Source organism: Poromitra crassiceps, assembly GCF_964638095.1.
Source record: "Poromitra crassiceps genome assembly, chromosome: 3".
Lineage (NCBI taxonomy): Eukaryota > Metazoa > Chordata > Actinopteri > Beryciformes > Melamphaidae > Poromitra > Poromitra crassiceps.
Window position 1 is genome coordinate 7553107 of NC_139625.1, and position 15104 is coordinate 7568210.

The 15104-nt window shown below is 43.4% G+C and overlaps 1 protein-coding gene across 2 annotated transcripts in view; it reads right to left on the reverse strand.

Moving 5' to 3' along the window:
• Positions 1 to 3027: 3027 nt before the first annotated feature.
• Positions 3028 to 15104, reverse strand: part of LOC310773761 (calcipressin-1-like) — a 47137-nt gene continuing 35060 nt past the window's right edge. For both annotated transcript variants that reach the window (XM_083633706.1, XM_083633707.1), the window contains 3 exons: positions 10287 to 10460; positions 6064 to 6223; positions 3028 to 5037 (listed from right to left, as the gene is read on the reverse strand). In XM_083633706.1, coding sequence (XP_083489832.1) covers positions 4853 to 5037; positions 6064 to 6223; positions 10287 to 10460 — 519 coding nt within the window. In that variant the 3' untranslated portion in view covers positions 3028 to 4852. The remainder of the gene's footprint in view (positions 5038 to 6063; positions 6224 to 10286; positions 10461 to 15104) is intronic.

Sequence of the window (15104 nt, forward strand, 5' to 3'; positions counted from 1 at the left end):
CACATTTCTGTGTCCAGGGGACAGGGGCCCCTGGACATGGTTGAGACAGTGGGAGTAGTTGCCTTGAAGACAACTCCTTCAGCCTATCAGCATTGCCAAATCCAGTCCTTCAGCCAATCGGCAGTCAATCAGTGTCGGATCCAGTCCAATCCAAATCCACTTGGAAGAGCGGCGAAAACGTCTTTTCCCCACCGAGAAAGTCCGTTGGTGCATACTCCTGTTCTTGGTTAATCGTTTTTATTGAGTCTAGTTCTGCAATAACCAAACAGAATGTGAGTTCACGTCATCAGGATGGTTTAGCAGGAGACTCTTGGCAGACTGTGTACATGGGGGGAAAACAGATTGTGTGGTTTGTCTGATTTGTGCTACATAGGAAAAATAAAAACCATAGCTTTTATGTTTGTGTAAATCCAGCTAAGATGATTTTGGAAAACCAACCCAGTTGCTGCAAAGAGGAAGAAAAAAAATTATTCTCTCCACAACGCATTAACTTGTATCTTTCATATTCAAGTTCTTTTTGATACAAATTTTGAATTTAAGATGTAACGCATCACCACTGTTTGTAGATAAAGAAAGGAAAATGAATAAAGTCTGTCTGTGTGCACTTGGTTACTTTGTCTACCAGAGTTTACTGATGACCTCAGTGATGACCGCTTTCTGCTTGAGGAGCTTAGTGATGGAATCCGACTGTGCATGTCATGACCCAGGAAGCGTCACTAGATGGCGCCAGTGGGACACAGTGAATGGGTTGAATTGTGACAGGGACAGCTCAACTTATCTTTTTTTGTTGAGGTTTTGAAGAAGCAAAAAATTCTATCATTTTGCATTTGAATGATTGCACATCTGTGATATCAGAGTTTGCAAAAGATTGTGCCTTAAAATATTCTGAAGATCACATTCTGAATAATGCTTTTTGGACTGGCTTAATTTTAGCTGCTATACCGTAAGGAGGACCTCAAGTGCACATTTATCTTAAAAAGAATGCTTACATATGTCTGAGTGAAGCGATCCTTGAATGTTTGTGGATTTGGGGGGAAAAAAACAAACACATTGAGTTTTTATACACTCTTGGAAAGGGGAGAATGTAACCTTTCTGGTGATCTGATGATCTTTGAACTCCAAAGATGGAGTTACTTTCTTGACTGTTTCCAAACTATGTTCAATTGGGAGGAAAAAGAGCCTCAAAGTTTGACAAAGCAAGCTAGCTCTGCTTGTCACCCTAATTTCACAATAATCTTTACACAGTGACAGAATAAAAGACGAGGCTTTATTTGACTCAAATTGGGTGAAACCCCAAAACGGCAGAAATCTATATTTTCTCATAAAAATCACGTTTCTACAGACACGGGCTATTTGAAAGTGCTCATCAATTTTTATATTTTGTGCAAGAATAGAAGGAATTGACCCGTGTCTCAAACTAGGTCGTGTTGGGTCCTTGAATTTCAGGGAATTAAGCCTTGAAAGTCCTTGAATTGGAGGTTAAGGTGTGGAAACCCTGGTGAAACACATTTTGCTCTGATAACAGCCGTTGGTTATGTGTCTACAAACTTAGCTTATCACTCACTTAAATTGCAAGGGAACCTCTCATGTACCATCCCCTTAAGGTCAGTTGAAAGGTTTTCTATTAGGATCGGGGTCCGAGTCCTCCGTTTTCCAGCCATTTACACAACATAATGTTTGTACTCAAGAGCCCCTGCCCAGCACGATGCTGCACCCACCAGGCGTAAAGGAATATAACACTTCTTTTTTGGGTATAATTCCAATGGTCAATTTACCATACATGGACATGAAAATCATCTGCGTCCATTGGCTCCCATCCTGCTCCATGCTAAAGGCCCATAGAATGATAACCAGTCACGTGCACAGACATTTTGGGCAGGTGGTCAAGTGAAAAAAAGGGCACCCCTCATAATTACTAGGGCTGTGGCGATTCACTTATCTCCCGATTCGATACTATCACGATTCTTGGGTGCCGATTCGATTTATATTGCGATTCTTAAGTATTGCGATTCTACGATTATTGCGATTCGATATTACGATTTATTGCGATTTTTGTTTATTTTTTTCTTTTCTTTTTTCAGTTTGTTTGCTTTTTTACACTAGATTAGAACATGGGAAAAGTTGAATCATACACTAGAGACTGTATATTATATATCATGAGTAGGGCTGGGCGATATAGTTAAAAACAGGGGCGGACTGGGATCATAATTCAGGCCGGGCATTAGATACCAAGCAGGCCAGGGTGATATGGGCCAACGCGCGTGAAATTTGGGCCGTTTGAAGCCAGATTTGGGTCGTTTGAAGTCCAATTTTACAATGAGATGCACCCACTTTAACCCTGAAGTGTAATTATTACTTCAGACTAACTAATAAAGTAATAAAACCACTAGTAAACCAGTAGGCGGCGCCTGGTCTGCTGTTCAGTGAGTGGCCTGACTGCAAGCACCCAAAAAAAAAAAAAATTTTTTTTTTTTTTTTTAATTTGCGATTATCGATTCTGGAATAAAAGATCGATCCAAAAAATCGTGACATTAAAAATCGCGATACTTAGGTGAATCGATTTTTTCCCCCACCCCTAATAATTACTAAAAAAAAATAAAGCTACATACAGTCAGGCCTGGGTTAACAGTGTGGTGCCCCCTCCAACTGTATTTTTTTTTAAATGATGGCAATACCACAGATTTACATGAACTTATTGCTAAAGTACAGGCTCAACACACATACCAGCCTACAGAAAAATGCAAGACACAATGTACTACAGTAACTGAAAAAAGATGTCATTTCATACAGTGAGGACATATTTCAAAACAAATTGTTTCACTACAGTTAAATGGCTACTATGGGGACTAACATCATCACACATGAATACAATTGGGCTCATTGAATCCACAAGAGTCTCAGCTTTCCAGTCATACACAATTTATGCAATTCCAAGACTGTTGACCCCATGCAGAAATATTCAAATAGAATAGGTGAAGAATTGACTGTTACAAATCACAAGGACACACACAACTTAGTAGATGGTCACATTTTTATTCAACGGTTACTCAATAAGGTTAATTACTGGATCAAAATATGAACCAAAAATACCAGTAGTAAAAAAAAGTAGCTAAATTGACCTAGCCTGGTGCAGCCTGCGATCCTCTGCTCTGGGACAGAGCATTTCAGCGTGCTGGCAGTGCATCATGCATTTCACAGTGCTGCTAACACCAGCTAACACAGTGCTGCTAACACCAGCTAACACAGTGCTGCTAACACCAGCTAACACAGTGCTGCTAACACAGTGCTGCTGCTAACACCAGCTAACACAGTGCTGCTAACACCAGCTAACACAGCGCTGCTGCTAACACCAGCTAACACAGTGCTGCTAACACCGGCTAACACAGTGCTGCTGCTAACACCAGCTAACACAGTGCTGCTAACGCAAGCTAACACAGTGCTGCTAACACCAGCTAACACAGTGCTGCTGCTAACACCAGCTAACACAGTGCTGCTGCTAACGCCAGCTAACACAGTGCTGCTGCTTACACCAGCTAACACAGTGCTGCTAACGCCAGCTAACACAGTGCTGCTAACACCAGCTAACACAGTGCTGCTAACGCATGGAGCAGTCCTTCTCTCAACACCTGCACTGAAGTCCTCTTGGACTTGGAGCATGACCACAATTCAGTCAAGCATCACAAACGACAAAAGGCCTAGAAGCAATTGACAATCAAATAAACTGTCAAATAATATCAGGACTAATCAAAATGTCATTAAAATGTCCCTATAAATGAGCACAAACATAATAAAACCCCACAATGTATCTTTGTTTGTTTACATTTGAACAGTAATCATAACAATTATTTACAAGCGATGTCACTTTGAATGAACACAGTATCAGTTTGACGATGTTCGAAATCTGGCAAAAATAAGAGGTTTTATTCCCTTTTCAACCCTATTAGAGGGACGTTTTTATTACAGTTTGACAAGTTATGCTGCAAAACTCTCTTACTGTATTACAGTATCTGACACGTACAACATTATCCATTGCTACAAGTAGCCCCAAAATGGAAAATTGGTTTTCAAGCCAAGACAACAGACAATACTGGCCACAGAAGAAGACAGACAGAGCGCGCTATGTAAATACACATGCAAAGTGTGTTGTCACTATTCAAAATATGAACGGGGTCAAGTGAAAACAGACGGCATGGCTAGCTGCAGCCATGAACAGAGTGTTCGACACAAGAGTGTAAAAAAAAAAACACACCTCCTGAACCGCGTACAACTGACACACATAAATATAGCACCCTAGCAAAAATCCAAATAAATCAGATCAAAAAAGTTATCCTCTCGTCAACTTTTCCCTCTTCAGTCCGTCCGTTTTAGTCCAAAACTATAGATGGGGGCGGGGGTTTTGGGGGGGCAAACATGACTCGATGTAACGATGCTGCATTCACGCCACGCGGGAATAACCCGTGGGAACGACTCGGCGGCTCGGAAAGCGTTTGTGCGTTCGAGCGGGTTTGAAACGGTCAAGACAATCTGTAGCCTTTCCTTTATCTGTAGCCTTTCATTTATCTGTAGCCTTTCCTTTATCGCCAATCAACGGTTTCACACTTTAGTTCCCCCCCCCCCCCGATGGGACATGAATGCAGCATTAGACACTATGTTCTCTCTCTCTCTCCATCATTTTACTTATGAAATGCACGTCTACGGGACAGCACGGCGCCCTCTAGTGTTCAGGCGCGTCACAAGTCCCAAAACCTTCTCCGGAGCTGCGAGAGCATGTTTTGCTTGGTGTTTTAGCTCTCGACAGTGAATCACTTGTGGATGAGGCTGAAGCCCTTAACCAGCTGTAAGCGGCTCGTGCTCACTGCTCCAGGCCGGCCGTGTAGTCGGGGCGGCGCGTCTGGATGATTTTGGGCCTGGAGGGGCGGGGCTTGTCGTCGGGGCAACTGTCGTCGGGGCCCGAGCTGTCGCTGCGCTCGTCCTCGCACACGTGCACGACCACGCTGGGCGTGGTGGGTGTGGCCGTGTGCAGCTCGTACTTGTCGCCTGGGAAAGACAAAAAGGAGTTTTTTTAGTCCGTTAGTCCGGTAGATTCTTGCTCACTGAACATTTCCCTACAACTGCTAAAATCCAACCTTTAAGTCCGTGGGCAGTTTTTCCACACAACAGAAAAATGTGTTGTTAACCACGGAGGCAAATTTGAACGATTAAAAATGCCGCCAAGTATATAAAATGACTAGGTTTCAAAATCGTGAAAAAAGCTAAGCCGTATTCTCTGCTCTGAAACTGTGGAGACGTGTCTGCTGAAGTGCTGCCAGTGCTCTCCACATGATGTCATGCAAGACCTCTGATGGGCCCCCAAAAAAATGCTGATCAGAGAAATGTGAAAAATCTGTTTTAACTTTTGACGGTGCTAAGACTTTTCACGTTTTCAGCAACTAATTTCTAACGTGTTTAGAACCACTTGGCCTTGACAACTTTGTACTCTGCCACACTTTGCTGTCCATATTGTGTATACATATACAAATTGATGTGTATTTATTGCGTTATTGTGTTGTCTTTATCTCATGTAACGTGTGCAGCAACTACATCAAGACGATTTCCTTGTACTCTGGCCGAATAAAATAATTCTGATTCTGAAACAAATCTCTGAAGTTGGTTTCCAGGGACTTTAAAGGACATTTCACCCGAAATCAAACGTCCATATTTTCCCTCTCACCTCTAGTGCTATTTATCCATCTAGATAATTTTGGTGTGAGATGCTGAGTTTTGGAGATATCGGCTGTAGAGATGTCTGCCTTCTCTGACATACAATGGAACTGGATGGCACTCGGCTTATGGTGCTCAAAGCACCCAAAAAAGTATGAACTATTTTCTGTGGACCAAACTACACCCGCTAGCTAGGTGCTAGCTATTACCAGTATTGCTACTATTTCAAGGTGTGTATTTCAGTAGCCTCTTCAATTTAAAATATGCTGCCATCTCAAGTATGTCTATGTAAAACGGCTGTTTTCAGCTGTGTGTGTGTGTGTGTGTGTGTGTGTGTGTGTGTGTGTGTATGCGTGTGTGTACCTGGTCCTAGTTTGGAGATGGCACACAGCAGGTCATAGTTGATAACCGGCATGGCGTCCTGCGACTGTTCCCAGCCGACGGGAGGCGAGGCGGGGGGGGAGATCAGGAACTGTTTGTCCGGCTTGGGAGGCTCCAGCCGAGGACTTCCTATGTGGACAGACTGGAGGAGGGAGGGGGAGGAGTTATGGTTACTGGGGGTGTGTTCATGACAGACCCTTCTCTCCTGCAGAGGCACAGTGTTTCATGGTAAATGCGGTATCAGCGCGGTGTTGTTCACAGTAGGATTGAGTACCGAACTCTGTACTTTTACAGGTAGCGACCCGAATGAGGTCGGTACTACCGAGTACCAGTTCACATCAAATCAAACGGTGCCAAATTTCGGTACCTAAACGCATCTGAGTGATAGAAAGAGAGCGAGTTATATAGAAATTCCGATGCGTTAATTAGCTAACGTTAGTTATCTGGATAAGTTGTTTAACTGCCACGTTGTTGTTGCTTGTTAGATAACGGGGCTTTTTCACTGTCTTGGCTGAGTTAGCTTAGCGCTTAGCTTGTTAACGTTATAATTATCCTCCGCTCGTGTCACCGTGAGACGTGTTATTTAACGTTACACTCTTGCTTTCATTGCTAGGTCACCATGTGACAGTGACAGCCGCACAGGAGACACCGTTCACTCTGGCGAAGAAAGCTTCTTCACCCCGCGGGAACGTCAACGAGTGCAACAGGGCAATGGCCGCATTCATTGTAAACGGGATGTTGCCCTTCTCAACGGTGTTGTTCACTGTCAACATGAAAGCCAGATTATTGTCAATTCTGGCAGCAGCGGAGGTTGAGGATCCCTCGGGAGGAGAAAAGGTAGGAGGAGTGGAAAAGACGAGCAGCGCGCTTTTCCTCTAATGTTCAACTTTTTTCAGCTTAAAAACGGCCACAGCGCCCCCCCTAAAAACAACAGACGCCACCAGCGCTAAACGCCAGGTGCGTTCATTAAAAGAGGAGCACGTTTAGCGCGTCCTTACATAGAGAATTAATTGCAGAAAGACGCTGGCAGCTCCAAAAGCGCTTTGGGTGTGAATGTCCCCTAAGATGTGCATAGCACCGGCACGTTCTATTGATAACATAATGCTTGTTGAATCATGACGTCTTTTTCTACTTTCAGATACCACTACTAGGGGTGCACCGATCACGTTTTTTGCCACCGATCACCGATTACCTATGAGAAATATCTGCCCAACCGATCATCGACCGATCACCGATCACCGATATATATATATATATATATATATATATATATATATTTATTTATTTATTTTGTAAGCAGCTATAGCAGTCTATTATAGAACAGTTTCCATTTTACATATAGGCCTACATTTCATGCATCAAATTGAAAGTGCAGCACATTTTCTTTTTTTCTACATCAATATTTTATACTGTGTAGGCTAAAGGAAACCGCCAACATGATTTTTTGTGTGTGAGATAATTGGAGCACAAGACTGTGTTGAACTAAATGGCTAGTAGTTCAGTCCAGTTCCCTCAGTTCAGTTTATAAAAGAACAAAAATCGTTCCACTTCGGGATTTCCATGTTACCAGTTCAATGCAGTTCAGTTCACTCAACAAAAATACTCCATTTTCCGGGATTTCCCTGTTACACAAGAAAAATAACTTCGACCCAAGGAAACTATTTGATCGATTAAGCTAAAGCGGCTAAAGCTAACCGGAGCTATTAACGTTAGGAGAATACCCGCAAATATGGATCAAACACGGACTTAACAGCATGCAAATGCCTCGGTAGGCGGGAGGACTGGAGGTAACTTCTCTGCTGAGTCTGCTCTAATCACCAGCTGATTTGTGTGATTCAAAGACGCAAGAGGTGTGTTGACAGTCTGGTGTGGTGTGCGGAGGTGAGTACACTGACGAAAGCAAAGCGTGTGCTTTGCAACACAATGATATAAACGTTAGAGCACAATATGAAAGTTAAACGATAGACATTGAAGACATGAAAATGGGCTGCCTCATGTTTCTCACATGCAGCATGATCGGCTATGCGATCGGCGACAATAAAGTAATATGTGCAATCAGCCGATCACATATTTGAGGTCAAAATCGGCCGATACAGATTGCGTGCCGATCGATCTGTGCACCCCTAACCACTAACATAAGCAGAAGAAACTTTCAGCACTTGGGGAGCTCTTCGACGATGAAGACCAGGCCCTGCTGGAAGCTGTGGTGGACATCAGTGGCCCATAAGTACTATAAGTAGTATTTTTCCCAACCCCACTAAACTAACCTTGCTGCTACAACTCTTGGTTTGGGAGTTGGGGAGGTAGGGAGGAGTTTTATTTTGTCTGGTGCTAAATCAATTATGTTCTAAATAAAGAACAATGTTTGAATTGAGAAGTTTGGATTTATTATTATTTATTTTTTTACAACTGTACATTTTTGTTATTGCAGTGTGTAAAGTACCGAAAAAGGTACCGTTTTCAGTACCGTATTGAATTTCAGGGACCGGCACCGTACCGGTATCGGTACCGGTAGCGCTAACAACCGTCACTGCTGGGTAAGACACCTGGTGACTTATTTGAATTGCGGAGATATCACAAATTAGTTTGTTTATTTCTGTTGCAATTTTCAGCTATAATTGTTAACGTTAAAAGATATAATACCGTAGTAAAACACGTGGTCTGACCTATCTGACGTGTCGTAGAATGGAATTTGTATCAATAATCGTCATTCTTCTCCAGCCTTAACCAGAGCATTTCAAGCCAATATGAAACCAGTGAATAAAGCCAGGAGTCCAGCAACGTTTGAAAATGTATTGTAGCCAAACATATCTTTGTAAATATCAAGAGGTATAAAGAGACCGCCTCATGACAGAAATATAGAAATTCATAGTTGCTTCAGGCGTCATGAGGACAGTGAGGATTTATCACACGGACAAAGATCTTCTACTGTGGAGCAACACAACATGTTGCTGCAGAGAGATCTTCTACTGTGGAGCAACACAACATGTTGCTGCAGAGAGATCTTCTACTGTGGAGCAACACAACATGTTGCTGCAGAGAGAGGCTGACCAACGACATGAATGACCCTGTTACTGTGGGCAGAGGGTGAAATCTGCTTTAACCTGTGATTAATAACTCATACTAATAACTATTTGTATCGGTTATAGCTTGTTGATTATGAAATGAAATCAATGGAAGTTAAATGTTCTCCATCACCGTGTTAGCGTCCTTTGATCAACCAAATCGACCCAACAGTGACAGGCCGGTCGGACCAACTGCTAGTTTTGGGTAAAAACAAGCGGTCGTTTTTGTTATTAACGAGATATGAAAGCATCAAAGATGCATTTTAGACTTAACCGTTTCCTCTTTAGCTCAGTTGTTCCTTGCCTTTGTTTGCGCTGCGCCATTAAATTGTGTATGTGAGGCAGTCGTTTTCTACCCGGAAGTTATAAAGTTATAAAAAACATCCCTTCTTCCCTAGCAACAAACTAACTAGTAACCACGAGTAAATCAGTCCCAGAACTGACGGCAGCGTTTGGCGGAGGCCTCCATGGAGTTTCATTTCTTGAGAGGAGCACGGAGTGTTGGCGAGTGCAGAGTAGAAAGAAGGCGGTGCTTAGAGCTACACTGGGAGTGTAACATCGCCCCCCCCCCCTTCTCCCAATTGGTCATGGCTAATTAACTCCTCCCCTGCCTAAGCTGTCTCGGTCGTTGCTCCACCCCCCTCTGCGATCTGGGGAGAGTTGTAGACTAGCACACGCTCCCTCTGATACATGTGCAGTCGCCAGCCGTTTCTTTTCACCTGACAGCGAGGCGTTTCACCGACAGGACGGTAGCGAGGAGGATCATGCTATTTCCCCCAGTTCCCCTCCCCCCCCCAGAACAGGCGCCCCCGCGACCGAGCAGAGGAGGCACTAGTGCACAGTGACCAGGACACGCACCCTTAATCCGGCTTCCCACCCGCAGCCATGGCCAATTGTGCCTGTACGGACGGCCGACCAAGCCGGAGGTAACACCTGGGGGCTCGAACCTGCGACCCTTGGTAGGCAGGGGCTTGAACCTGCGAGACTCGTGTCGGTAGGCAGGGAATAGACCGCTGCACTACCCGGATGCTGCTACAGGTAACAGTTGGACTCAAAAAGTCAAACGGAACGAACCGAAGTTGCTTCTTGTAGAGCAGCGTAAAGGTACCTGTAATGTAATGTAATGTAATGTAAAGGTACCTGGGCGAAATACAGTCTCATCTCCTTGCCGCTGAAGTCGGTCTTGTGCAGCCTCAGTCTGGCCTCAGCCGCTGCCAGGGCATCGTCAAAACTGATCCGCACCCGACGGAAAGACTTGAAGTACTGGAACTGCACCTCCGGGTGGCAGGAGCGGAACAGAGCCTCGAAACGGGCCTGGAGAGAGAGGAGAGAGGAGAGAGGAGGAGGGGAGGAGACGAGAGGAATGGAGGGGAGAGAAGAGAAGAGGAGAGAGAAGAGGAGCAGAGACACGGGGGAGACGACAGAGAGAGGAGGACGAGAAGGGAAGGAGAAAGGGAGGGGAGGGAGACAGAGAGACAGAGAGGGAGAGAACTGATCAGAACAAAGTTATCAATCACTGCCATATACTACCAAAACCGCAGTGTAGCTTTAAGTCAAGTTAAGTAGTAGAAAAGCAGTAAAAAGTTGTTAGTTGTAAAAGTTGTTGTCTTTTGCTCGTGGGAAGAGGCGGAGGTGAAAAATGAGAAAGAGACGGCACTAAAGGGGTGATATTATGCTCAAAATAGGCTCAATGGAGTTTCACAAAGACACGTCGTCGTGAAAATATCCCTGTTTTGTAATGATCAGATGGTATGAAGTTGGAAAATGAGCAGAGCGTTTTGGGTGTGTCCTCTCCTCTCCTATACATATATATATTGTGTATATATATATATGTATATATGTATATATATTTTTATATATATATATATATATATATGTATATATATATTATATATATATATATATATATATATATATTATATATATATATATATATATAATATATATATATATATATATATATAATATATATATATATATAAAGGTGCATTCATTTTTAAGCTTTATTATCATTACTATAGCTGTATACTACTAAACCTGTATGTATATAACCTGAGCCAGGTCATACAGTACAATGACAGAAAGCAATCATATCATACCGCATCCATACAGGTTTAGTAGTATACAGCTGTAATAATAATAAAACTTAAAAATGCACGCGCTTATATGTCTATATATCTATATCTATATCTATGTACATATCTATATATATATACATACATACATACACACACACACACACACACACACACACACACACACACACACACACACACACACACACACTATAAATTTACATAATCTCTCAACATCTTGATGAATGCATTTGAGCTTCGAACAAATATATGAATATGAATAAAATTAATGGAAATTATAGCTCTACATTAGCAGACACTATAACTGTCCCTCCTCTCAGCTCAGGAGTCTGTAGCCTGTGTGTGTGTGTGTGTGTGTGTGTGTGTGTGTGTGTGTGTGTGTGTGTGTGTGCGTGCATGCGCGTGCGTGCGTACGTTGTGCGTCAGAGAGGGAGAGTTATGGCCTCAATTTGAGATGACCAATTATCGTTAGAGAACCTAATTAAGAGAGAAACATCAACCAGACAGTTGACCTTGGCTACCACTCCCAAGATCACACACACACACACACACACACACACACACACACACACACACACACACACACACAGCAGTAGCTGAAAACAGGCTTTTTACATAGACATACATGAGATAACATATTTGAAATGGAAGAGGCCACCTTGAAATAGCAGTGTCTGAAAATAGGCTATTTAAACACACACACACACACACACACACACACACACACACACACCTACACACACACACACACACACACACACTTAAAGGGGCACTTCACCGCACAACAATGCAGATTTATTTTGCACATGATCTCACACACATCTGAAAACTGTAAAACAGTTTTGCAGACATTCGTTTAGTTTGACAGTTATTGAGAGTTGATTTGAGTTAAGTTGTGGACCAGTGATGTCATCAAAAGGAAGTGAATGATGCACAGTCCACTGATGACATCACTGGTGCTCAACTTAACTCAAGTCAAAAGCCTTAACCCCCATGCAGTCCATGCACCTAGACAAGCACATAAAACCCGTGACCCGCACCGGTTTCTTACACCTTAGAAATATTGCCAAACTCCGGACCATTGTTTCACACGCCGAACTGGAAATGTCCATCCATGCATTCATTTCATCTAGACTAGACTACTGTAACTCCCTTTATTCATATATCAATAAATCATCGGTGGTTAAACTCCAGTTGATCCAAAACGCTGCTGCCAGACTCCTCACCAGGTCAAAAAAGTCATGCCATACCACCCCCATCCTAGCCTCACTGCACTGGCTCCCGGTACAACACAGGATCCATTTTAAAATCCTTGTAATTGCATTAAAATCCCTCCATGGCCAAGCCCCCGCCTATATCTCTGACCTCATCCACCCCTATTCATAGCTTTCAAGGGGCGTTACGTGCTGCCGGGAACGCCCACCTGACGGTCAAAAAAAAAACTTGTTCATTCCGCTGCCCGCCGAGTCGACTAGTTTCTCACGCTGTGTTTGTTCAGCCAAAATGCCGGATACCTGTTGTGCTATCGGTTGCACTAACCGACGAGGAGACACGCCTGGCTTGTGCTTTTACAGAATCCCGTCGGAGAAAGAAAACTCAGACAGGAGGAGGTTGTGGATTTGTGCGATTAGACGTGGTTCAGTCGCTGGGGAGGGCAAATGGCTTTTTTTCTACCATCAAAGTACACACATTTTTGCGGCCAACATTTCATCAAAGGTAAGCTCAAGTAACGTTAACGGGGTATTTTAATCATTATTGTAATGTTACTTGAGCTTACCTTTGATGAAATGTTGGCCGCAAAGACGTGTGTACAAACGGCTGAACAAACACAGCGTGAGAAACTAGTCGACTCGGCGGGCAGCGGAATGAACAATTTTTTTTTTGACCGTCTGGTGGGCGGGCGTTCCCGGCAGCACGTAACGCCCCTTGAAAGCTAAAACTATAAATAAAGTTTTACTTACTTACAGTGTGCAGTGAGACACCTACCCTAAGGCCATGTTCAGACTAGCAAGCCAAATCTGGACGCTCCGAGTCTGATTTGTGTCACTTGTCCCAAACCACCTATGGAGGTAGTTTCCAATCTGCTTTCGACTGATGTGACTTCAATGTGGACGCGCTGATCACCCAAATCAGATTTGAGAGTGTCTTTTGCAGGGGGCGGGGGACTTGAAGAGCAAAGAGCAGACATGCAAACACTGCCAGAAACATTGTATGTTGGCTCATTGGCTCATTGTATCTGGACACACACGGATCCGATTTGAACACTTGGCCAAATCAGATTTGTGGCAGTGCGGACACACTCCCAAATCAGATTTGGGAAACCAATCAAGATAATGATGATGAACGACTTAAGCAGCAAATCAGATTTGCCTGTAATGTGAACATGGCCCAAGTGTGCCTTCATGAAACCATGTCAGTCGTTTTAATGCTCATAGTTCTCATGAATGTTCACTTTGTAATTATGGAGATACTGACAGTTTAGATTCACAATTTTAACTTGAGGCTTCTGTTGTGCAAAGCCGTGTCGGCTTAATTACTGGTTAATTGGCAGCTGCTTTTACATGCGTGACGACAGAGAGAGAGAGGGGAGGGGATAGAGCGAGAGAGCGGGGGGGGGGGGGGGGGTTATGCATGATTTCATGGAGCCTCCGATGCAGCAAAGTCCTGCTTCATCGTTCATCCAAGAACATTTTCAAGGTGACGACAACATTTGATTGTCTGCCCAGTTTGGTGTCTAATAATTTCAGTTGTTTGATTCCTTCTGGGAATCGTTTGCCTTGGATAAGGATTTCTCTGCTGACTGCATGGATTTCTTCTGTGCACAATCTCCTGTGCGTTTTTACTTGTGTCCTGTTTCCTCGGCTTTATCCAAGCAGGGTTTTCTCAGTAATTTACTTAGGTTTGATAAAACTATTTATAAACCTAATAATATATATTTTTTTATAAATTAGCCATTTAATAATACAACTTTTTTTTTATCCACTAGGTTCGCTCGCTCGCCCTGCAACTCGCCGAGCTGGCCCTTCAGCTCGCATACACAGCTCGGCTAACCCTAACCCTATGAGTGATGTCGTAAGATGATTTTGGTCAATAATGATGTCACTGATGACATCACTGATGATGTCATAGTCATTGTGACATCATCAGTGAGAGAAAAATTGAAACAAAACAGTGCCCTCTTGAAACAAACGGTGCCCACTTGCTCCCTTTTATATTCCCAGTCGCCCGCCCTGCAGCTCGACCGCTGTGCGGGCTCACATGCAGGTCGGCTTATTCTGCCTATGACATCATCAGTGCCTATGACATCATCAGTGATGTCATAAGATGATTTTGCTCTTATGACATCACTGATGACATCATCAGTCTTATGTAGAGCCATACGAAATCTGCGTTAACAGAATCGCGGACGGAATCTCGGAATTGACCAATAAAAATGGAATCTACTGTAAAACGTGGAATACTGCCATAATTGGGCTGAAATTCAATATATAATGTTAATAAGGTGAAGTCACACACAGTCTCTCTCCCCCTCTTCCACACACACACGCATGCCTGCCCTTATACAGCGGACTCATCTGCAGTAACGTTAAACGAGAGCATTAACAAGCGCATTCCAAGCATTCCAGCAATAGCGTCGGTGACAACATGCAGAGACATGGACATCAATAACGCTGTCTGAAGTGTGCGTGAAGTAGCCTAGCATTAGATGTCAGCTGTGAATGATTCTGCATCAGTAGACCTTCTCACTATTCTATTTCATTCCGTTATGTTGTTCGTTTAAAACGTTAGCATAACGTTAACTACTTGCAGACGGTCTTGATCACGACTTCAAACTTGCGCTTAGGGGGACCTGACAGAGTGC